The sequence below is a fragment of the Lepus europaeus genome, chromosome 4 (genome assembly GCF_033115175.1).
Source record: "Lepus europaeus isolate LE1 chromosome 4, mLepTim1.pri, whole genome shotgun sequence".
NCBI classification, from domain to species: Eukaryota; Metazoa; Chordata; class Mammalia; order Lagomorpha; family Leporidae; genus Lepus; species Lepus europaeus.
Genome location: NC_084830.1, coordinates 58,011,220 through 58,036,767, shown reverse-complemented (window position 1 = coordinate 58,036,767; position 25,548 = coordinate 58,011,220). Strand labels below are relative to the sequence as shown.

The 25,548-nt window shown below is 37.8% G+C and overlaps 1 protein-coding gene and 1 long non-coding RNA gene across 2 annotated transcripts in view; one reads left to right on the top strand and one right to left on the bottom strand.

Moving 5' to 3' along the window:
• Positions 1–25,548, bottom strand: part of LOC133757661 (uncharacterized) — a 289,895-nt gene that overhangs the window by 225,835 nt on the left and 38,512 nt on the right. The gene's annotated exons all lie outside the window — the stretch shown is intronic.
• Positions 10,769–24,884, top strand: LOC133758172 (solute carrier family 7 member 13-like). Its single transcript, XM_062189377.1, has 4 exons — positions 10,769–11,453; positions 13,050–13,181; positions 19,437–19,798; positions 24,630–24,884. Exons 1-4 carry the CDS (start codon positions 10,769–10,771, stop codon positions 24,882–24,884), a joined length of 1,434 nt encoding a protein of 477 aa, XP_062045361.1.

Sequence of the window (25,548 nt, the reverse complement as noted above, 5' to 3'; positions counted from 1 at the left end):
TATAATTTGGACTGAGTTTTTATCTCAGTATTTCCACACTGAGCCACCATAAATAATCAACTACAGTTTAAGTTGTCTAGCCTCGATACTTGTTCATGGAGATTTCTGTTTGTGGATTTCTGCTCCAGAAAATGATTATTCTCCATACCTTTCTGCTTATCTCCCCAGTTTTAGGCACAATAGTTTGTACCTCTATGATAGATCCAAGAACAGTCATTAACTTTTTTTTCAATTTGTTCAGATTTAATTTTTTTTGTTTTTGTTTGCTTTTTGCTTGTTAGGATACAGCAAAGACTTTTTTTAAAGTTTTTATTTGATTAATGCATTTTTCATAGGTACAACTTTAGAAATAAAGTGGTTCTTTCCCCCATACCCACCTTCCACCCCGACTCCTATCCCACCTTCTACTCCCTCTCCCATTCCCTTTTTCATTATGGTTCATTTTTAGTTTGATTTTATATACAGAGAACCAATTCTATATTAAGTACAGATTTCATCAGTTTGCACACACACACACAACATACAGAATACAGTTTCAAAACAAGTTTTGGCCGGCGCCGCGGCTCACTAGGCTAATCCTCCGCCTTGCGGCGCCGGCACACCGGGTTCTAGTCCCGGTCGGGGCACCGGTCCTGTCCCGGTGGCCCCTCTTCCAGGCCAGCTCTCTGCTGTGGCCAGGGAGTGCAGTGGAGGATGGCCCAAGTGCTTGGGCCCTGCACCTGCATGGGAGACCAGGAGAAGCACCTGGCTCCTGCCATCGGATCAGTGCGGTGCGCCGGCCGCAGCGCGCTACTGCGGCGGCCATTGGAGGGTGAACCAACGGCAAAAGGAAGACCTTTCTCTCTGTCTCTCTCTCTCACTGTCCACTCTGCCTGTCAAAAATAAAAAAAAAAGTAAAAAAAAAAAAAAAAAAAACAAGTTTTGCAGTTAATTCTCATAGTACAACTCAATACTCAATAAGGACAGAGGTACTATGTGGGGACCTATAAGTGCACAGTGACTTCTGTTGTTCCTTTAACAATTAGCACTCTTGTCTATGACGTCAGTGATCACCCGAGGCTCTTTCCATGGGCTGCCAAGGCTTTGGAAGCCTTTTGTGACCACAGACTCCATCAGTATTTTGACACGGCTGGAAGTTCGTGGAAGTTCCTTCCACCCTTCAGAGAAAAGTACATCCTTCTTTGATGGCCCCTTCTTTCCACTGAGGTCTCATAGAGATCCTTTGTTTAGGATATTTTTTGCCACAGAGTCTTGGATTTCCATACCTGAAACAGCAAAGACTTTTAAGCTCCCTGCATGCCAGGCCAGAAGTATTCCTGTGATATTTTAATTATTGTCCTAAGCCTCTTTGGTCTGGGTGTTAATTTATAGTTCAGAGTCTTTTTCTGCTCCACTGATCTGTTCAAATGACTCCAGCAGCACTGTTGTTTACAGATTTCTTGTACAACTTCTCTGGCAGAATGAAGGCATATGAACATTTTAACCCAAGCACAATGCTTCTCCTAGTAACCAAAACCTTCAATCTTTATAACCAGCACCTAAACCACATGGATCTAAATAAACTGAAATTTTATTTTGCTTCCAGATTCTCTCTCTAAGCCTACACAGATCCTTGTCCTTACTCCTCTATTACCTTCCCATTTTTTCATCACCATATCTGACTTTAGTATCAAAAATACAGAGAAAGTAAAAAAAAAAAAAAAGGCCACATTTAATTTCCTTCAAAAACCGCCAGGCTAGCATGCTTCCACACACAACTTTATTGTGAAAACAAGATCACTCGGAGAGCGATCCTATAGGAGGAAAACAAGATCACTCAAAGAGTGATTCCTACAGGAGGAAACAGAGATGAACAGACCAGACTAAAAGTATGGGCTTCAAAACAGTACAGTGTTAATTCTTCATCTTAATTATGGAATGATACTATCTTTGACATTTATCCTTTGTGTCACCAATTGCGCCATCCTCTTTCACGCAGATGCCAATTATGAAGTACAGCCATTCTCTGTGAGAATGGTGCATATTATTTTTGTATGAACTAATTGCATGTTAGGATAAAAAGTGTTTGAAACAACTTACCATCTCATCCTTGGATTTGAAACAGTGTCAAAAGTATTTAACTTACACTATGGCTCAGAGCTCTGTATTACTCACTGATTTAATTGAAGAATCTGAAACAACGTACATATTATTCATTTCATGAATATGTCTAGTATGACTAGTAGGAAGGACATTTGTTTAATATTTGAAAACTTGTAAGCAGTGTTTTGGGAGTACAGCACTCTAATTATTTTGATAAAGAGATTTACTCAATTTAGATGTTTAGTTACTGACAGTTTTTAAGCCCACCACTCCCCTTTCATCTTCTTCCCAATATATGGACCTGATGTTCCCTAATTAGGGCCAACTGGAACTTCAAACCATGCACACATCCCCATGCCCTACTCCATAACTACCACAGAACTCAAAGCCAGTTTCCATCCTGTCATGTCAAGGCATTTTTGGACCTACTTGGAACTCTCCTTAGCACCCCATGGCAAAGCTCATTATGTGCATTTTAAGACTTCCCACATTTTCTTCATGTGTGTGAGGCATCATCAGTCTTGATATCTCAAACAAATTTTTTTGGTTGGAGGAGGGATCCAACCTATCCCAGTCAGATGACTACAATTTCCTTGAAGGTTAAGTTTTTATCTTAAAAAAAAAAACCTATTACTTTTTTATTCTATCTCATAATATATCTACTTTTGCTTTAAAATGAATGCTGCAAAATTTTTCCAAAAGTAACTTTGAATGAAACTGTTAGGAAAGTGCATGAAATCTATTCCATAGCTTTCTAGAGTACAGTTACTGAACAATAACCATCCTGAGCACAGATGCAGTCCCATCCCCTTAGCTTACAGAGGAAGGACACTGATGTATATAAATCTAAGGTTTCACAGCTGGGGAGAACCCAGATCAAGTGACTCCAATATGTCAAATATTGCCAAAATCATGGTAGAATTTTTAATTATATATGTAAAACTCAACATCTAATGTAAATGGTTTATATTAAGTTATTCAAAAGCAGAGGTTGACACTGTGGTACAGCAGGTTAAAGCCAAGGCCTGCAGCACTGGCATCCCATATGGGTACCAGTTCAAGTCCTGACTGCTCCACTTTCCATCCAGCTCCCAGCTAACGCACCTGGGAAAGCAACAGAGAAAGGTACAAGTCTTTGGGCCCCTGTACCCATGTGGAAGACTCTCCTCACTACTGACTTCAGCCTAGCACAGCCCTGGTTATTGTGGCCATTTGGGGACTGAACCAGCAGATGGAAGATCTCTCTCTCCCTTTGTCTCACTTTCTCTCTGTGTAACTCTGCTTTTCTTTCTTTTATTTTTAAAGATTTATATATTTATTTTAAAGTCAGAGTTACACAGAGAAGGAGAGGCAGAGAGAAAGGCCTTCCATCTGCTGGTTCACTCCCCAACTGGCCGCAACAGCTGGAGCTGCACCAATCCAAAACCAGGAACTTTAAGCCTCCTCTGGGTCTTCCCACATGAGTGCAGGGGCCCAAGCACTTGGGACATCTTCTACTGCTTTCCCAGGCCACAGTAGGGAGCTGGATTGGAACTGAAACAGCTGGGGCTAGAACTGGCGCCCATATGGGATGCCAGCACTGCAGGCAGTGACTTTTCTCACTATACCACAGCGCCAGCCCCCTACCTTTCAAATAAATGAATAAATCTTTTTTTAAAAAAGTTATTCAAAAGTATAATCAAACATAAACTCCAATAACAAATTAATATCTTAGGTATTAACAAAAAAAAAACACAAAGGGAGAGACCCAAATAGCAGCTAAAAGATAAAAATAGAGGCCAGTTCTGTGGCATAGCAGGTAAAGCCATCGCCTGAGGTACAGGCATCCTATATGGATGCACCGGTTCTGGTCCTGGCTCACCACTTCTGATCCAGCTCCCTGCTAATGCTCCTGAGAAAGCAGAGGAGGATGGCCAAAGTCATTGAGCCCATGTGGGAGAACAGGATGAAGCTCTTGGCTCCTGTCTTCAGACAGGACCAGCCCTGGCCATTGTGGACATTTGGGGAGTAAACCAGCAGATGGAAGATCTCTCTGTAACTCTGCCTTTCAAATAAATCTTAAAAAATCTTAAAAAGTAAATAAAAGATAAAATAATAAAAAATATGTGCACGTATATGTATGGTTTCAGGAGGCTTATTAAATTAGGCATGTTTGGGTCTGGCGCTGTGGTGTAGCAGGTAAAGCCACCACCTGCATTGCTGGTATACCATATTGGTGCCAGTTCGAGTCCCAGCTGCTCCACTTCCAATCCTGCTCCCTGGTAAAACACCTGGGAAAGCAGCGGATGATTGCCCAATTCCTTGACCCCCTGCACCAGCGTGGGAGACCCAGAGGAAGCTCCTAGCATCGAATAGGCCCAGCTCCAGTCATTGCAGCCTTCTGGGGAGTTAACCAGCAAATGGAAGTCCTCTCTCTCTACCTTTCTCTAACTCTTTCAAATAAATAAAATAAATCTTTTTTAAAAATTAGATATGTTTGATATGGAAAAGATGCTGAGTTCTTCAGTTGCTTAGAAAGTAAATATTGTCTATGAAAGTTGTGCTCAATCCTGCAGAGCTTGAGACAACTTTCCCTGAAAATCAATCACAGTACTTTTTCTCGAAGGATCCTTCCTGTCTTCATTTTCCTTCTTCTTTCTCTAAATTACCCAATTTAGCCCAGTCATTCCTTGTTAGCACTTGAGTACCCAACCCAACAGTTTATTGTAAGAGCTGTCAAGAAGACATGTTTAGGACATTTGGTGATCCCTATAAATTCTGAATCAGAAATGAACAAAAAGGCTAGTTTTCAGTCTAGGAACATAATTTTTTTCAGATTTGTGCTCAAACTATGTTCACACAGAGACACATGGCAGCTTAGATTGGACAAAATGAGTAATACAAATTGGCTTTAAATATGGAAAAACCAAGGCCTGTAATCCCTTGCTACCCTAACACTGGGACCAGATTAGCCATCTCAGACTGGGAAGGGTGAGGGCTGGGGCCCACGGCACAGGCACAGCCTCACTCTACCCATTACACACATACCAATATACACCTTTAAGGTAAATTGAGCAATCTGTTGAGAGCAGAAAAAAATAGTAACCAAGTTAAAATTGTATTCAATGTTAAGTAATTTCACAAACATTTCTCAATGACCCATATGTAATGCAGACCAGAGAATTCTGGTTCCAACAGCATTTAAATCATATTTCTGAAATATGAGGACAAAGTTTGTTTTCATCCATTTGGCTGCCATAAAAAAATACCATAAACTTGGTAGTTTATAAGCAATGGGCCTTTATTTCTCACCATTCTAAAGGCTGAAAAGTGCAAGATAAATCAGACAGTATCTGGTGAGAACACACTTTCTGGCTCATTTTGCTATGTCCTCTCATAGTGGGAAGGATAAGGGGTCTCATTCTGTCTTTTTGCGCAAAGATGTTAATCCTCCTCATGACCCTTTGCCCTCTTTTCTTACCATCTCCCAGAGGCTTTACCTCTGTAAAGTACCAACTTGAAGGTTAAAATTGCAACATATGCATTTTGAGGGGGCACAAGATTCAGACCACAGCTTGGTTCAAACGTACTTTAGTAGCAATTTTATAGTTTATAGTGAAAAAAAAAAAGTCAGGTACTTGTGGAAGACGTTTCATATATCTGGCACTAAATATTGAATTGAATTTTTAAAAATGTAAAACATTCCAAGTTTCAGACATAAAAATTTTTGGTAATTGGGACTTCAAAACAATTGATAAAATCAAAGGAACATCTTTGAATACATGCAAACACCATATGAAGCATTAAAAAAACTGTCATGTTAGTACAGTTGAATTTCAAACTTTAATTGCATATTTTTCTACTTATTTTACATTTATATTAATACTGTGTCTTATAATTGTCATCATAGAAAGGAGGAAGAAGAGGTAGTAAAAGAAAAAATCTGTAGAAATATTAGAACCAAAACACTAGACAGTAGTACAGCTTGAATGCTTTATTTTATATGTTAGTTCTAGGACTCATCATATGACAAGCAGGAAAAGAAGACTTTGAGGAAAAAATAATAGAAGAAACACACTACAAAAGAGCTTTTCAAGGAGCTTTGCTTAGAAATTGTCAGAGCACTGTTCTCACAATAAGGACTTACATGTAATAACTGACACTGACTTATTTGTAATAATCTGCCACTGTAATCTCACCATTTCTGAGAGAAAGAAGGGTGAAGCCAGAAATGCATTTGATATTGTGAGTTGGAATTATGTGCTCCATCAGTTCTAATCCAGTCCCTACTGAGGCTGGATAAATACAAGACTCATGAAAAAGTTCCCAAGAACTAAAACAAGCCAATTTGTATAATTTATATAGCCTCTTCTCTTTTTGTGGGTTTTGAAATTTATTTATAGGTAAAATCATAAATATATACATATGTATAAATATTACAATTTTAATTTCAATTAACTTAAGTGAAAAGCTGTGTGACCAACCCCCCCCCACCCTGAATAAAAGAGGTTTCTGTATTCAGAAACACTTCTGAAAACTGCGTAGATTTTCCACACCAAAGAACACACCAGTTCTCTACAAATACCAACTGGATGTCCTGAAAATTGATTCAATTTTTATACTTAGTCGTGTAAAACTGCCTACCACTTCAGTTGCCAATTGCAAGTCCCTGGGTAATCCAAATTGTTGTCCAACATGGCAACAAAGTGTGGGTGCCCACAACTCCTTATTCAAGTTTAAGAATTTGCTATAACTGCTCACAATACTCAGAGAAACACTTGACTAGTTTACTGTAAAGGATATTACACAAGATACAACTGCAGAGGTTCATAGGGAGAAGGTTGGAAGCATCCCAGGCATGGGAGCTTCTGTTCCCCATGGAGTTCGAAGAATGGCACACTCCCAATTAGTAGATGAATTTGACAACCTAGAAGCTCCACAAATCCTAAGGTGTAGGGGTTTATGGACACCACTTTGTAGACATAGCTGATTGCATAACTGAACATTGATTATTCATTCCATCCATTGCCTGCCCTTCTTTCTTTCCTGGAAGTGAGACTGAAAGTTCCAACCCTCTCATCCCTTGGTGATTTCATCTGGATACCAGCCCTCCTTTTCCAAGAAACACTTCATTAGCATTAATTCAGCTGTATTTGAAGGTATTCATTATGATCAGAAAAAGATGTCCCTCTCATCACTGTCCCTGAGAAAATTAAAAGGGTTTCAAGAGCTCTATGCTAGCAGAGGGTGGTAAGATCAAGTACTACAACAAAAATTCTACTAACACCCCTATCATTCAGGAAATCATGGGTAATTTAGGGCTTCTGGGCCAGAAGCCAGGGATAGAGACCAACTGCACTCACATATTTCCTGCAAAATCCACTTAATTTCTTATAGCCTTATCTATATGTGCTGTCACAGAATAGTTGATTTGATTTGGGATATAGTAGATGATATATTTAATATAAGCCATTATTATTATTATTATTATTAACTCTGTTAATGCTCACAACCAGTGTTAAAACACTGTGATTTTTATGTGAGGGAACTTCAAAGAGTTTGTGGAAAAGTGGAATTAAAAGATAAAAATAAAAGACATAAACTTTACCTTGTCAACATAAGTTCCACCCCTCTCAAGACATATTGATAGGTGATTAAACCAGACACTTAGTCCATCCCTAAAGACGTGAATGCCCTGGAAATTCAACCACATTAATGCCATATTTACAGACTTTTTAAGATCAGGGAACAAAAAGAAGGCAGAAATGCTCCCAAATTGCCCTTGTTTGATGAAGGAGTGAGTAGAATCATTGTCATGATAGAAGAGCTCTCTCTGGTGAAGTTTTCCCAGGTGCTTTTTTGTAAAAGTTTTGACTAACTTTCTCAAAACACTCTCAGAATAAGCAGATGTTAATGTACTTTGGTCCCTTAGAAAGTCAACAAGCAAAATATCATGAGCATCACCAAAAACTGTTGACCTGACCTTTGCTCTAGATCAGTCCACTTTTGCTTTGACTAGACTATTTCCATCTCTTAGTAGCCACTGCTGTGATTGTGCTTTGTCCTCAGAATCAGTCAGGTAAAGCCATGCTTCAACTCCATTATAATTCTTTGAAAAAATGCTGAAGGATTTTCATCCCACTTATTTAAAATTTCCATTGAAAGCTCTCCTCTTGTTTTTTTTCAGCTGATCTGGGTGCAACAGTTTTAGTACCCATTGAGCAAAAAGTTTTCTTCATTTTTATTTTTCATCAGAAATGTGTAAGCTGACCCAAATGAGATGTCTATAATATTGACGATTATTTGTGCTGTTAATCTCCAGTCCTCTCCTCTTATGACACAAAGATTAGTTATTTTCCACCTAAATTGATGTGTTCTGCTACTGCAGTCTTCATCTTCAATATTGCCTGTTCCTTCTTAAAACAAGTTATTCATTTGTAAACTGCTGCTTTGGGGCATTTTCCCCATAAACTTTCATAAAGCATCAATGATATCACCATTTTGCACCCAAGCTTCACCATCCATTATATATTTATTCTTGCTTCAATTATAGCAGAATTCATGTTGTTGCCAGTGGAGCTCTTTTCAAACTGGTATTATATCCTTCTTAGAATCCAAAAATAGATCCTGTTCAGATATGTTGCCAAAGTTAATATGAGTTTTTGTGTGTGCATATGTTGTAAAAATAATTGCAACACACGCATCATTTTTCATAACACACATTTTCCACAAACTTTTAAACACTCCTGGCACATCTTCTCTAGGCAGGCACTTTTGAAGGATAAGGTCATTAATTCATCATATTTACTGAGACATTCTGTGCTGGCCCAGGGTTTTAACAGTGAATTAAACTCTGACTCTATCCTCATCATCCCTGTACATGCATTCATTATCATGATCTGTGCCCAAAGCAGATGCTCAAGGGTAGTGTGCCCTAAATAATGAGTAGCTGGAAATATATTTTTAAATGTTAACAAGATGAATTATGTCCCTAAAATAGTATTTGGTATACAGTATAAATGTTGCTTCACTGAATTATTCCATGTACATGACAAGATACCCTTCTTTCCCTGTGTTATGTTCATTTTCATGAGTCTATCACTTTGTAATGGTAATATCCCTATTCAAGAAAAAATAGTATATATGTCTATGTATATAATGTCTACAAGTGGAGTGAATGTTGCAAAATATGAAAGACTGTTAAATTTTAAAACTAAAAAAATTTAATTTGGGTAAAGCCACATTCTGCTAAGCTAGCAGAATGGGTGCCAGTTCAAGTTCTACCTGCTCCACTCCTGATACAGCACCCTGCTAATGTGCTTGGGAAAGCAGCAGAAGATGGCATGGGTCCCTGCTCCCATGTGGGAGACCTAGAAGAAACTCCTGGCTCTGGCTTTGGTTTAGACTTGCTCCAGAAATAGCAGCCATTTGGGGAGTGAATCAGTGAATGGAAGATCAATCTCTCCCTCTCTCTGTAACTTCGCCTTTCAAATAAATAAAAGAAATATTTAAAAATAATAAATAAATTTATAAAAATATTTTTAGAAAGAGTTTTGATGAAGTATAAAATTCTAGATATGTATCCTAAGTGATGCATTGTTGAAAATGTCATGTTTTGCAACTAGCTGCAAAATAATTTTTAAAATTTTCATTTTATTTGCAAGATAGAGATACAGGGAGAGACAGAGACAGATGAAGAGGGACCTTCATCCATCTGTTGGTTTGCTCCCCAAAATTCTACAACAGCTAGGACTGTATCTGGCTGAAGTCAGGACTCAGAACTCAATCTGAGCATCCCACATTGGATGACAGGGGCCCAAGTACATGAGCCATCATCTGCTACCTCCAAGCGTGCACATTAGCAGGAAGCTGGATCAAAAACAGAGGAGTTGCTTGAGCTTGAACTTGTTCTTGAACTTGAACCAAGTATTTCAATATGGGATACAGGCATTCAAGCGGCAATTTAATCCATACACCAAATGCCCCTAACAAAGTATTTTTAAAGTACTTTAAGAAGCTGAAGACCTCTATAGAGTAGACAGTAATAATTAGAATAAGCAAATAATAAAGCTTACATTTAAGAGATTTTATGTATATTAGGAATCCTACTGGGAGCGTTTTTATTAGTATTTGTATTATAGTTAAACTATTTCATACAATTCCATTTCAAAAAAGATAAAGAGATCTTTCATTTAGGCCATTTTTTTTTTGCCACAGTTAGACCCATTTTTAAAATGATGGAAAATCAATGTTAAGTGACAGAGTTGCTAGTGCCAGATGTGTATGGGATTCAAAGATTTGCTAACTTGTCACCTAACAATTTTTTATCATTCTATACAAACTACCTCATGGTACAGACTCAAAGAATTACTGCTTGAAAGGGCAAAGTGAAGAGACTGCAATTCACAGAAGCAGCCTGACTCAGAATTTTCAATTAGCTGTGTCTAACTTAGCCAATTGAGCATAACTTTTTAAATGCTTAACAGAGAACATTTTAACTGTAATATTAGATTTCAGAAACTTCAGTTTAATTAACTCACAAGTTAATTTTTTGTGTGTGTTAGGTACTGTAACAAAATATATTTGAGTAAGGGAGAAAGAAAAAAGCAAAGTACATAACTACACAGAGATTATACCAAACCTTTCAGAAGCACAGCAACAGAAGGAAAACTGAAAACTTTTAAAATTAAGATTCAGGTTTAAAAACATGAAGACAGGGGAGAGTACTCAGCTTCAACGGGTAATAGGATATTTCCATGGAACAATTTTTTTATTCAGCATTATAATAGGAGCTGGAATATTTATTGCTCCTAAAGGGGTGTTAAAATATACTTCACTCAATGTGGGAGTCTCCCTAATTATTTGGGCTGCCTGTGCCATTGTGTCCATGATTGCTGCTCTCAGTTACGCAGAGCTGGGCACGACCTTCCCTAGAAGTGGGGCACAGTTTTATTTCCTCAAAAGATCTCTCGGATCCATCATTGCTTTCTTCTATCTCTGGATTAGCCTATTTAGCACCCCAGCAGGGCTGGCTGCACGTGGCTTGTTATTAGCAGGGTATATTTTACAGCCGTTCTTTCCTGGCTGTTTTGTTCCTGAGATGCCAAAGAAATGTTTAGCGTTGGCCATTTTATGGTGTTTGGGAATTCTGAATGCACGAGGAGTGAAAGAGGTGGCTTGGTTTCAGACCGTCACTACACTTGTGAAAATGACAGTTCTCTGCTTTATATCTGTAACTGGAATTGTGCTACTGACAAGAGGAAGAAAAGAGAATTTAGCCAGGTTTGAGAACGCTTTCGATGCGGAAGTTCCAGATGCCCTGCAGATTGCAGAAGCCTTCCTCCAAGGATTATACGCGTATTCAGGCTGGGGAGTTCTTGTCCAAATAGCAGGTAAAATTGTCCTTTTAATTAAAAAACACTGTTAAGCTATAAATGCGTAACAATCAAGCATCTTAATTCTAAGAAGGAGAAACTGTATTGTTTTAACTTGATGTATTTTTCTTTTACTAAATTAGAGGTCCTCTACAGATGTATTTTTAAAAGTGGAAATATGGCATATTTTCCAGGTGTTAAAAAAAGTGCACATAAAACTGTAACAGCCGAAAGAATCTGGCAACTGAGATTTTTTTCACTGAACAAACTTTTAAGAGTCTGTGTTTCCTAATTATAATAAGCTATCATTGGAGAAAATTGTTAAATACAGGAAGTATGAATTAAAGATCACCTATAATTAATACTCTTGTATGTACTACACACACATGGGAATCATATTGCTCACAAAACCTTATAACTTCATTCAACTTTAAGTACATCAGAGGAATTTTCAAGTATTATTAAATAAAAATGGTTTTTAATGAAAACACAGCAGTCTTCTTTATGAATATTTGATCATTATTTACCCTTTTCCCCTTTACTGGATACTAGAATACATTCCAGATTTTCTTTTGAATTTAATACTTCTAAATCTTTGTTGTTTCTCTCACTGATATAGTAGAAAAAGCCTCGAAATTAAATTACTGAATGAAGAATATAAGTTTTCAGAAATGTTTTGAGAAATATTGTCAAAATGCCTTCTAGAAAGGCTCTACAAATATACCTATTTGTGTTTATTAATTGAAATTATCATATGTTTCTCATCTTTTTTCTATTTAGATTTGTGGTGATAAACTCATTTTTTATTCAATGACTAAGAAGAGGGAAGAGTTTTTCAAATGTACATGACTTTACATTTTTTGTTGTAGGCAGGCGATATTGTTTCTAGTTTGGTCTTTGTATTTTAATTTTGCTCATGAAATTTTTAAGACTATAATTTGAAATCTATAGTATCAAATGATTGATCTTTTAGTTTTTCATTGTTTTCATGTTTGAAAAGGTTTTTGTCTCAAGATTTAAATAAATACATATCTGCATGTTTTTCTAATGATTTATGGTCTTACTTTTTATAATTTGCTCTTTAATGTATGTGGATTATTCTGAGGGAGTTATATGGTGTGTTAATAATATATTTTTATGTTTTTCAAATATCTAAATACCTGAGTCATTTCCCTTGTTCACAATATACACTCAAGTTTGACCCATGATTTACTTAGTTGAGAGAATCCAGGAATGAAATGAGAGGAGACTTCACTCTAATGTCATAGATTAACAGGTCAGCTGTTTTAACCTTTTATTAGTACTTAGGTATAAAAGGAAAAGTCAGCTCCAATTTTTGTCTAGTGTTCAAGATTACTCAGCTATTCTTTTGTTGTCAAGAAATTCATACTGAATATCTAGGGATATAGTACTGAAATCCCAGAATTTAACACAATATTGAAGCTACTATAATCAGTAATTCACCAGGATCATGCTAAACGTTCTCCAAAAATAATCAAATAAGCTCTAGTTGTTTACAGATACATTGTTTCCTTATTATATGTTATATTGAATTCATTCTCAAAGGTAATGTAACAGGACATTTTTATGAGTAACTTTTTTTTTTTTTTGCAGGAGAACTGAAAAACCCTAGTGAAAATATCTACAAATGTGTGGTTACCGCACTTACTCTTGTGGCAGTGATCTACTTATTGGTTAATATTTCCTACTTAGCAGTCCTGACTCCAAAGGAAATCATGTCCTCAGGTATGCCAAGAGGGAAAATACTCTTTTCTATTCCCCCCAAAAATAGGAAGTCTCTAACACAATGGGTCTTTTTGAAGAACTTAATGAGGATTGTGCTAAATTGGTTCCTGTCAGGATTATTCACTTATTAAAATTTTAAAAGATCTATGCAATCTTTAAATTTCAGCATATACTGAACACTAAAATTTAGCAGCAGAAATAAGGAAAATAGAATTAGAAAAGGGAAAAAGAATAAAAGGATTAAATAAAATACACTAAAAATATGAGAATATTAGTCAAAAGGCCTCAGGACATGTGTCTTAGGGACACTGTGGATGTTCTTGGTTAACATGTGCCCCAGTAAATGTAACTCATATGCTTTGTCTATAGGTGCATCTCACAAATCTATGGGATAGGAGAGTTCAAGTAGTTAACATTTTTTTTACTGAATGTATGAGTCATTCTGCAGTGTATCTGGTATCTTCAAAAATTTCATGAAAAATATATATTATGAAAAAACTATATGTGGATTTTAAAATGTTTTTACCAAGACAAAATTATGTTTTAATTTCACTTTCATGAACTGTTCAGAGTCCCCTCATACATCTATCTGTATGTATATAACTTCAATATTACCATAAGTTTTTGAGATTTTCAGATTTTCAGAATTTACTTACTATCTTGAAAGTAATATATTAATGTTTTTGACTTACATATAAAGAAGCTTCAATTTTCAACAGAACTCGTCTAGACAAATATACTTAAAAAATAAATTTTCGTCACATCACATTTCCAGTTTATCATAGCTCCTAAAGGTACAGGAGGATCCATAGTGGGTTCTCAATAAAAAAAAAAAAAAAAAGAGTACATCAATGCTTGCTGCTTCTCATTTGTCTCAACCTAAAATTAGATGATCACCTTATTTGCTCACCTTACACACTAATAGAGACCATCCAATGAGAAGGTCTAAAGGAAGGAACTCTGGATATCCAAAAGCACACAAATATTTTGCCATGGAAAAACCATAGCTTAATGAAAATAGCCATATATTTGGAATAACATAACTCATTTTTCAAAAATTATATTTAGGACATTGAACCTCAATTTTCAGAGTAAAATCAAATCATTATTGCCCTTTACATTGCATAGGATTATTTAATAAGTTAAAGGATGAAAAACACTTTAAACAATTTACAAAATCAAGTTATGAAAGTTATGGTTTGCTTTTATATACAAGGGATAAAAAAGTAGTTTGTAGTCATTCTAAACGTCTACAGAAGAATAATATTTTTGCTTAAATTATCCCTTTGAGACTTTATAGAACAGAAAAACAGCAAATAATTTCCTTTGTAATGATCTTAAATAAAACATGTATATTAGTAGACTCAATTTGAGGAAAAATTCACAGTACTGTCTGCTTAATGTAGTGAATTAAGTAGGAAACGTAAGTAAAGCTCCCACTTTTGCTAGCCTAAATTTTTCATCCAGTTTGGGATCATGAACAAACTTGTCAATTTTTAATAAGGATACCATTGAAATAAGCATGTCAGAGAGAAGCTATATAAACTCTTCACACATCTCTGGCTGATTGGGGAACTGCACATATTTGCAGAGAACACCAGAACAGTCAGACAGAAAGTAAAAGCAAAGAGACTTGAAAACTAGCTGACATTTGAATCTGCTTCTCCATGCATGAACTGATGAATAGCAAGAGAGTGGAAGCTTTGTCAGCTGAAGAGGTTTCAACATAGTCTCTGCCAAAGTTATTTACTGGCCACTAAGCTCCGCAGCCACTGTAGCAATCCCTGGGTATCCAGTCTTAAAACTTAGAGTCCGGGGCAGACACTGTGGTACAGCAAATTAAACTAAATCTGAAATTGGAATGCCTGGGATTGAGTTCCACCTCCACTTCTGATTCAGATTCCTGCTAATGTTCCTGGGAAGCAACTATGATGGTCCAAATACTTGGGTTCCTGCTACCCACATGGGAGACCCAAATGGAGTTCTTGGTTCCTGGTTTTGGTCTGGCCCAGTCTCAGCTGTAGCAGCCATTTGGGGACTGAACCAATAGATGGAAACTCTCTATCACCCCATCGCTCTGTCTCTCCTTCTCTCTCCTCCCTCTCTCTTCCTCTCTCTGTCATTCTGTCTTTCAAATAAATAGGTGAATAAATTTTTTTAAAGTAGAGAATTGGGCTCTTAATTTTGCAGTTAAGATATAGATACATCACTGGCTTCAAAAATGAAGGAGATATAACTTTTCAATAGAAAGAAGAGAAAGAAAGAATAAGGAAGGAAGAAAGGAAGGAGGGAGGGAAGGAAGGGAGGGAGGGAGGGAGGGAGGAAAGGAAGGAGGGAGGGAGGGAGGAAAGGAAGGAAGGAAGGAGGGAGGGAGGGAGGAAAAGAGGGAGGGAGGAAGGGAGGAGGGAGGGAAGGATGGAGGGAAGGAAGGAGGGTGGAGAGAAGGAAAAGAAGTCTTAAAATATATGAAGAAATAATCACTGAGAAATTCTAAAAATTGATGAAAACCTTTATAAGTAAATTGATGACAAATTGAATCTGAGACAAATCAACCCAAAGAGAGGTAAAACTACACATATCAAAGCCTAGTCTTAAGAACCAAAGCACAGGGCTGGCATTGTGGCTTATCACATATGGGATGCATCCCATATGGGCACCCGTCCTTCCAATCCAGCTCCCTGCTAATGCACCTGGGAAGGCAACAGGAGATGGCCCAAGTGCTTGGGCCCCTGCATCCATGTAGGAAGGCTGGAAGAAGCTCTAGGCTCCTGGCTTCAGCTCAGCCACTGAGGCCATTTGGAAAGTGAACCAACAGATAGATTTTTCTCTCTCTTTCTCTCTCCCTCCCTGCCTTATCTCTGTAACTCTGCCTTTCAAATAAATAAATAAACCTAAAAAAAAAAATCAAAGCAAATGCAAAGAGAAATACTTTTCATTATATACAGGAAAATAAAACATTAATAACTATCTTAGCATATTTTAAATGCAGAAGAAAATAAAAGAAAAATGGAGGGCAGAAGGCAATTCAGTAACAAAATGCTGAAAGGAAAAGAACTATCAATCAAGAATTTGATATACAATGAAAGTATCTTTCAGAAATGACTGTAAAGTGAAAACGTTATCAGATAAGCAAAACTTGGAGAATTCATTGTCAGTAGACCTGCTCTACAAAAAAATACCAAAGAAAAGTCTTCAGATTGACAAAAAGTAACTTGAATACCCTGAAGAAAGACTAACACAAACAATATATATGAGGGTACTTCAGAAAGTTCACACAACATGAAATCACTGTGCTCCTCAATTTGCATATGTGAAATGTATGAAATTTGTTTACCTTACATAAATAAAATTTTTGTAAATTATTTTATACAGAAAATTTTTAAAATCTATACATACAAGGAATCTTCAAAAATTTCATCAAAAATGCATATTATGAAAAAAGTTTGGATTTCAAAAAATTTTTAACCAAAATAAATTTATATTAACTTCCAATTCCCATGAACTTTTTAAAGTACCCTCAACTATAGACAAAAGTAAAATACTCCATGTATCTATGTACATTTGTCTTTTCTATATAACCAAAATTATTTAAGGTAATAATTCTTAAAGTGACATGTAAGCTTTATAAACTATTTAGATGTAATATATATGCCAATAAAAACAAAAGGGAAGAGAAAGAACCGAGCTATATTGGAGAAAAGTTGCTGTATTTTACTGGAATTAAGAAAGAATTAACTTGAAATGGATTTTAATGAACTTAGTAGGGCATGTTGTAAGAACTAAAACAACCATTTTGGACAGGCAGAGTGGACAGTGAGAGAGAGAGACAGAGAGAAAGGTCTTCCTTTTGCCGTTGGTTCACCCTCCAATGGCTGCCGCGGCTGGCGCGCTGCGGCCAGCGCACCGTGCTGATCCAAAGCCAGGAGCCAGGTGCTTATCCTGGTCTCCCATGTGGTGCAGGGCCCAAGGACTTGGGCCATCCTCCACTGCACTCCCGGGCCACAGCAGAGAGCTGGCCTGGAAGAGGGGCAGCCGGGACAGAACTGGCGCCCCAACCGGGACTAGAACCCGGTGTGCCGGCGCCGCAGGCAGAGGATTAGCCTAGTGAGCCACAGCGCCGGCTAAGAACACAATTTTTTAAGTAAAGATAAAGATCAAAGGAAGAATTAAAGTGGCATATTAAAAAATATTTGTTAAACACTAAGGAACAAAAAAAGTGTAACAAAAAACATGAAACAGAGAAAAAAATGGCAGACAGAAATATATTAATATTTTAATTAAATCAAATAAGCTAAACACTCCAATAAGACAGATTGTGAATTAAATAACTAATCCAACTATATGCTGTCTAGGTGACACAATAGACTAAAAGCTAAAGCTAGATTTAAAGGAAAAGGATGAGAAAAGAAATATATGCAAGCAAGGATCATCAGAAAGTTGAAAAGTAGTATTAATAAAAGGTGAATAAATGTTTTTCTTTTTTTTATTATTTATTTGACAGGTAGAGTTATAGACAGTGAGAGAGAGAGAGACAGAGAGAAAGGTCGTCCTTCTGTTGGTTCACTCCCCAAATGGCCACTACGGCCAGTGTTGCGCCGATCCGAAACCAGGGGCCAGGTGTTTCTTCCTGGTCTCTCATGTGGGTGCAGAAGCCCAAGGACTTGGGCCATCCTCCACTGCCCTCCTGGGCCACAGCAGAGAGCTGGACTGGAAGAGGAGCAACCAGGACTAGAACCTGGCGCCCATATGGGATGCCGGCGCCGCTAGCAGAGGATTAACCAAGTGAGCCATGGCAACGGCGGTGAATAACTTTAGACAGAAAAAATATTGGAGATATAGAAATCTATTTCATAATGATACAGCAGTCAATATAATGAAAAAGGTAGAATAATTATAAATATATACATACCTAAATACACAAAGCCAAACATAACTGAAAGGAGAAATAAACAATTTAACAATTAGAATTACAGAGGTCAGTACATCATTCAACAATTAAATAGACAGAAAAGTAGTGAAGCTGTAGAAGATCTGAACAGCACAATCAGCCACATCGATTGAATTGAGATTTACAGAATGCTACCAAATAGGGAAATAATACGTATGTCTTTCAAGCACAAATGGAATATTCTTTAGTATATATGATATGTTAGAAAGTAAAATAAGTCTCAAAAATTTGAAAAAGTTCAAATCATACCATGTTCTTTAACCATGTTGGAGTCAAATAAGAAACCAACAACATCCAGGAACTTGGGGAAGTCACTCATATTTGGGAATTAAATCACACTTCCAACACCCCATAGATAAAAAAGACATCACAAGATTCTCTATAACTTTGAAATGTCTGAGATTTATCTCTAATTGTAAGTCACATTAGCCTTATGCAGGCAAAGACAAATAAATACTGAAGATGAACTTATTATTCATAGCAATAGTGGTAGAGTCATTTTTAGATTGGTTCCCTAAATCTCAGTCCCCATAGAACAATACAAAGAAGGCCAGGTGATCCATTCAACTGACAGTAGAGGAAGCTCAAGCTTAGGGAACCCAAATCTTTTATAATGTGCAGTATCTCTTCCTGACCTTTGCTCTGTTTTATACAAGACAGTAAACAAATTTTCCCTTGCTCCATTTGGAAACATATCTCTATTTCCCATGACTGTTCAGAGTACAACATCCTTGACATATAGGCTGATACAAAGATGGTTAGTACCACACAAACTCTTTCTAGAAGTAGTCGAGAAAAGAATGCTTCCCAACTCATTCTACTGGAACAATATTACTCTGATTGCAAAGCCAGAATTATTTCCACAAGGAGAGAAAATGACAACCAAATATCACTCATGAACAGCAATGCAAAAATTCTTAAAAACATTAGTAAACTGAATCCTGCTTCAAATATAAAAAGTTATGCATCATGAACAAGTGAAGTTTATCCCGGAAACCAAGGTTGGTTTAATATTTTAAAAAATAATTGTTTTATGACATATTAATACATTAAAGACAAAATCACATTAGGATCTTAAGAAACTCATAAAAAACATGTGACAAAACTCAATACTCATTCAGCATTGTAAAAAAATTTTAAAAAGTGTAAATAAATTTGCTCATTTTGACAAAGGTTAGCTACAAAGATTCTTCTGATATCCATTCTTTGACTTTGCCAGGATGATAATAATTATTATCTTTCTGAAAAATCTATGTTACAAATTTTATAACAGTTATATAATTAGTGGCTCCTCTATTTTTTTTTAGATGCTGTTGCAGTCACCTGGATGAATAGAGTAATCCCTTCCATGCAATGGGTCATTTCTATTGGTGTTTCTTCCTCAATATTTAGCTCCCTGAATTGTACTTTATTCTCATCATCAAGGTTATTGTATGTTGCAAGCCAGGAGCACCAACTCCCTTTCATCTTCTCAACTCTCAATATCCACTCCTGTCCAGTTGTAGCTGTCATTCTTAGGCTCATCTTCGCCTCCATCATGATTATTCCCTCAGACTTAATCCTTTTAATAAATTATGTGGGATTCATCAACTGGCTTGAACTTGGTCTAATGATGATCGGTTTACTTAAACTAAGATACCAGGAGCCCAACCTGCACAGACCTTATAGGGTAAGTCAAATCTCAAAATGAAAATACCTCATTCATCATTCTAAATGTCTTTGTGAACTTCTAGTATTTTTTTCCTTATACCTACATGTAAAAATCTTAGCATCCCATTGTGGGCCCCCTTCAGGAACACTGGATACAGAGTATGGATTTTCTGTTTATTGGTCCACAAGCTTCTTAATTTTCAATTTGAAATCTCAGGTGCTGGTTAGAAAAAGCATAGAATCTTTAGGTTCCTCTATGTTATTGCAAATACAACTTGTGAAATTTGAGTCATGGAGAGACCATACATGTGGTGCAGAATGTTTGCCCTACATCTCAATGAAAGAGATGAACCAAGTCCAGGATCAATAATTATTTCAGTGCCTTATGAAGGATACTACATGAAATCCCCTCAAAGCCTCCACCTTTAATGGTCAAAATGAAGTACTACATTCTAGATATAAATAAGGGAGTATAATCTCAAATGTGTTCATCTTTCCAAAGTTTATGTTATGGGCCACCTTTGTGGCACAGTAAGTTAAGCCTCTGCCTATGACACCAGCATCCCATATAGACACCAGTTTGAGACCCAACTGCTCCACTTCCTGCTAATGTGCCTGGGAAGGCAGCAGAAGAGACCTAAGTGCTTGGGTCCTTGCACTTGGAGAAGAAACTCCAGGCTCCTGGCTTCAGCTTGGCACAGCCCAGCCATTCTGGTCATTTGGGGAATGAACCAGCGGATGGAAGATATCTCTCTCTCTCTCTCTCTCTCTCTCTCTCTCTCTCTCCTCATTTCTCTGTAACTCTGCCTTTCATAATAAAAAATAAATCCAAAAAAGTTTACCTTAGATACAGAACATCTATGAAGAATTGCTCAAGAGATAAGTATTCTGTTGATTTTTCAAACCATCAAAATTTCTGTATTAAATGCTTCACATAAGCTTATGAGAATAATTTTGTTATGACAGTCCATTCATCTATATGTGAATTTTACAAAAATGTCACATTTAACCAAACAACCTCTGTTAATTCATGACTATATTTACTGCAAGGAGATTGTTGAATGATAATTTTTTTTTTGGACAGGCAGAGTGGACAGTGAGAGAGAGACAGAGAGAAAGGTCTTCCTTTTGCCATTGGTTCACCCTCCAATGGCCGCCGCAGTAGGCGCGCTGTGGCCGGCGCACCGTGCTGATCCGATGGCAGGAGCCAGGTGCTTCTCCTGGTCTCCCATGGGGTGCAGGGCCCAAGGACTTGGGCCATCCTCCACTGCACTCCCTGGCCACAGCAGAGAGCTGGCCTGGAAGAGGGGCAACCATGAATGATAAATTTTTACACTATGTAATGGTCCTTCCACATAAATATGCATTTCCATTTAGAATTCTAATATCTGAATCAAGAATACTGTGTATTTAGGAAGTTTATTTATTTTTATTTACAGAAAACAGAACTTCCATAAGGTTGCATTTCCTTTTTTTAATTTTTATTTACTTGAAAGAGAGAGAAAGAGAGAGTGCCAGAGACAGAGAAATCTTCTATCTGCTGGTTCACTCTCCAAATGGCCACAATGGCTGGAGCTTGGCCAATGTGAAGGCAGGAGTAAGGAACTTCTCCCAGGTCTCCCATGTGGGTATAGTGGCCTAATTACTTGAGCCATCTTCTTCTGCTTTCTCAGGCCATTAGCAGGGAACTGGATCAGAACTGGAGTAGCCAGGATGCTAACCAGTGCCCTTATGGGATGCTGCTGGTGCAGTTGGTGGCTTCACCCACTACACCACAACACAGACCCTGTGTTTCCTTTCTATTATAGGCTACTAGAGAGTTTAAAGCTAAATTAGTGGTTAGTTACTAACTTGTAAATACGGCTCTATGTAGTCTTTGGTGAATCACTAAATTCTTATTTTTTTAGATTTATTTATCTGAAAGGCAGAGTTAGAGAGGTAGAGGCAGAGAGAGAGAGAGAGAGAGAGCGAGGTGTCAGACTTCCATCTGTTGGTTCACTCCCCAGATGGCTGCAACAGCCAGAGTTGTGCGGATCCAAAGCCAAGAGCCAGGAGCTTCTTCTAATCTCCCAGGCGGGTGCAGAGACCCAAGTACATGAGCCATCTTCTACTGCTTTCCCAGGCTATAGCAAAAAGCTGGTGCAGTGGCTCAAGGACTTGAGCCATCACCCGCTGCTTTCCCATGATGTGTATGATCAGGGAGCTGGATTGGATGTAGAGCAGCAGGGACTCGAACCGGTGCCCATATGGGATGCTGGCACTGCAGGCAATGGCTTTACCCGCTATGCCTCAGAGCCAGCCCCCATAAATTCTTTTTGAAATAAGGTAGATGACAACAATTCTTGTTTCATCAATTAATCATATACTAAACCAATCAAATGTCCTATATTATTATAAATTGCATAAGGCATATAGATGAAGCCAAATATTAACAGGAATACATCTGCATTACACAAAAGTGCAGAGGTTAGTTCCAATGTAAAAATAGAAAGCAACACAGTTCATGGCTGAGTTTTCAAATTCTACTATAGGAAAGAATAATTTGGTGATGTATTTTTTTTTTTGACAGGCAGAGTAGACAGTGAGAGAGAGAGAGAGACAGAGAGAAAGGTTTTCCTTTTTGCCATTGGTTCACCCTCCAATGGCCGCCACGGCCGGCGCACCACGCTGATCCAAAGCCAGAAGCCAGGTGCTTCTCCTGGTCTCCCATGGGGTACAGGGCCCAAGCACCTGGGCCATCCTCCACTGCACTCCCGTGCCATAGCAGAGAGCTGGCCTGGAAGAGGGGCAACCAGGACAGAATCCGGTGCCCCAACCGGGACTAGAACCCCGTGTGCCGGCGCCGCAAGGCGGAAGATTAGCCTATTGAGCCACGGCACCGGCTGGTGATGTATTTTTATAAGTGAAAATTACTGTTTCTCATTCCTGGGTTTTTTTTTTTTAAAGATTTATTTATTTATTTATTTATTTATTTATTTTAGATGCAGAGTTATAGATAAAGAGAAGGAGAGATAGAGACCAGAAATGTACATTTCAAAATACCTTCCTGGTGTTTTTCATAAAATATTGCCATACTTTACACTGTGGGAAGCATTAATTGATGACCTCGTATATTACTTTCAAAGATGAAAAGAGTGAATACTACTACTTTTGCATCCAATTGATTCAATGGTTCAATAAACATGTACAAAGCAATAGTATGTGGAACACTCTGGCTTAAACACTTCAAAGATACACAGATAAATCAGCCATGAAGGCTAGAAAAGAGGAGCTCAAAGACTTCAAACATGAGATGGTGATGGAGATATGGAGATGTCGATTGCTCTGATTTGATCAGTACACACTGTATATTCATGCATGTGTTTGGAGTATCACATTATAACACAGAGATATGTACAAGTATTGTGCATCGATTTTTTTTTTTGACAGGCAGAGTGGGCAGTGAGAGAGAGACAGACAGACAGAAAGGTCTTCCTTTACCATTGGTTCACCTTCCAATGGCTACTGCGGCCAGCGTGCTGCGGCCGGAGCACCGCGCTGATCCGAAGCCAGGGGCCAGGTGCTTCTCCTGGTCTCCCATGGGGTGCAGGGCCCAAGGACTTGGGCCATCCTCCACTGCCCTCCCGGGCCATAGCAGAGAGCTGGCCTGGAAGAGGGGCAACCAGGACAGAATCTGGCGCCCTGACCAGAACTAGAACCTGGTGTGCCGGTGCCACAGGCAGAGGATTAGCTTAGTGAGCCACGGCGCTGGCCAATTGTGCATCGATTTTTAAAAAAATAATGAAAAAGAAATTTTAAAGCATCAGTCATTAATTCTGCCATTAATAATTTCATAGTCTAGGCCGGCGCCGCGGCTCACTAGGCTAATCCTCCGCCTTGCGGCGCCGGCACACCGGGTTCTAGTCCCGGTCGGGGCGTTGGATCCTGTCCCGTTTGCCTCTCTTCCAGGCCAGCTCTCTGCTGTGGCCAGGGAGTGCAGTGGAGGATGGCCCAAGTCCCTGGGCCCTGCACCCCATGGGAGACCAGGAGAAGCACCTGGCTCCTGCCATCGGATCAGCGCGGTGTGCCGGCCACAGCGCGCCTACCGCGGCGGCCATTGGAGGGTGAACCAACGGCAAAAGGAAGACCTTTCTCTCTGTCTCTCTCTCACTGTCCACTCTGCCTGTCAAAAACAAAACAAAAAATAATAATAATAATAATAATTTCATAGTCTAATAAGCAGGAATAGAGAGTTACACAAAACAGAGTAATATAAGCAATGTTCAATAGCAACTACTTTATTGTCACTTATTGCTTGAAAGAACTATATATATACATTTAAAAACTCATATATATATATATATTCATATCAAAACTATTTTGAAGCTAAGTCCCATTTTAAGAGAAAGGTGAGGACCAGAGAAACTGAATCAAATTCTAAGAACATTCTCTGTCAAAAATGTGTTCCAAACATGAATTACATACAAACAGAAAGATAAGTTAAAGGACAAGAAGATAGAGAAATATATTTTTTAAAAAACAGTGCAGAAATGCTTTTTTCTAATAGCATTAAATATTTCAGAATGTATTAATTCAAATAATTTTAGTGAGCAAATGGCATGGGCTGATGAAAAAATTAAGGGTTCAGCAAAATGATGAAACTATAAAGTAAATCTTTAGTTCTGCTCTTTCACATTCCTATCCAGTTTCCCAGTAGATTACTTTCTCTTATATAAAATTACAAACTCATTAATTTTTTATCCCTTAGATCAACTAAAATATTTATATTATTAAGAAACAAGATATTAGCAATATATTATTATTTTATAATCTTCAGTTCCACTCTAATACTGACTTACTTTTGTTTTCAGGTGCGTCTGCCACTGGTATTTGGAACTATGGCCATGTCTTTGTTCTTAGTTTTGACACCGACAATCAAATCTCCTACTATGAGCCATATCTATGCTTTTCTTTTCATCTTCAGTGGACTTTTGTTTTATTTGCCTTTTGGTCACTTTAACTTGAATTGTACATATTTTAACAAGATAACTTGTTTTCTACAATTACTACTGAATGTTTCACCTGCTGATGACATTAATGACTATATTTCAGAAGAAGGAAGATGAAAGAAAAAATAATCTGAAATTTTAACAAAAAAGTCTAAATATGCATATTTGGCAAATGATTGATGTATTGAAACCAGTTTTGTTCTTCAACTAAGGTGATGCACCTATACATATGTATACACTTGATACACACATAAAACATGACAAGCTCAAAATATCTAACACCCAAATTTTATAACTACCCTTTTATGTGACTACTGCCCAGTTCCTTGAATGATGCTGAACCAAATCCTTCTAGGCTGAAGTAGATGTCCTCTCTAGTGGATCACAGCTTCTGGACTTTATGTAATAATGTATCCTCAATTGACTTCTTTGAACCTGCTTTCTGTCAGTATTACTCCATTAGTTTCACTATAATTGAACTAATTTGCATTTATCAAACTGTATATTACTGACCTAACAGCAATTCTAAGCATAATTGGAAACCACATTTAGTGAGAACATTGAAAGGATTAATGCAAGATAAAATATAAATACTTGAGAAGGCAAATAGATATCAAAAAGCATAGGTTGAGAAAATATGGGCAACAGAGTATAAAATTGGACCTAGAATGGGGGTCAGTGCTGTGGCACAGCAGACTTAGCCACTGCTTGCAACACTAGCATCCCATATCAAAGTGCCAATTCCAGTCCAGGTGCTCCACTTCTGACCCAGCTCTCTGCT

Bases quoted from the DNA above. Each gene is read 5' to 3' on its own strand.
- LOC133758172 (XM_062189377.1), top strand. From the start codon at position 10,769: ATGAAGACAGGGGAGAGTACTCAGCTTCAACGGGTAATAGGATATTTC. The intron at 11,454-13,049 runs GTAAAATTGTCC...TTTTTTTTGCAG, and splicing joins AGTTCTTGTCCAAATAGCAG to GAGAACTGAAAAACCCTAGT. The intron at 19,799-24,629 runs GTAAGTCAAATC...TTTTGTTTTCAG, and splicing joins ACCTGCACAGACCTTATAGG to GTGCGTCTGCCACTGGTATT.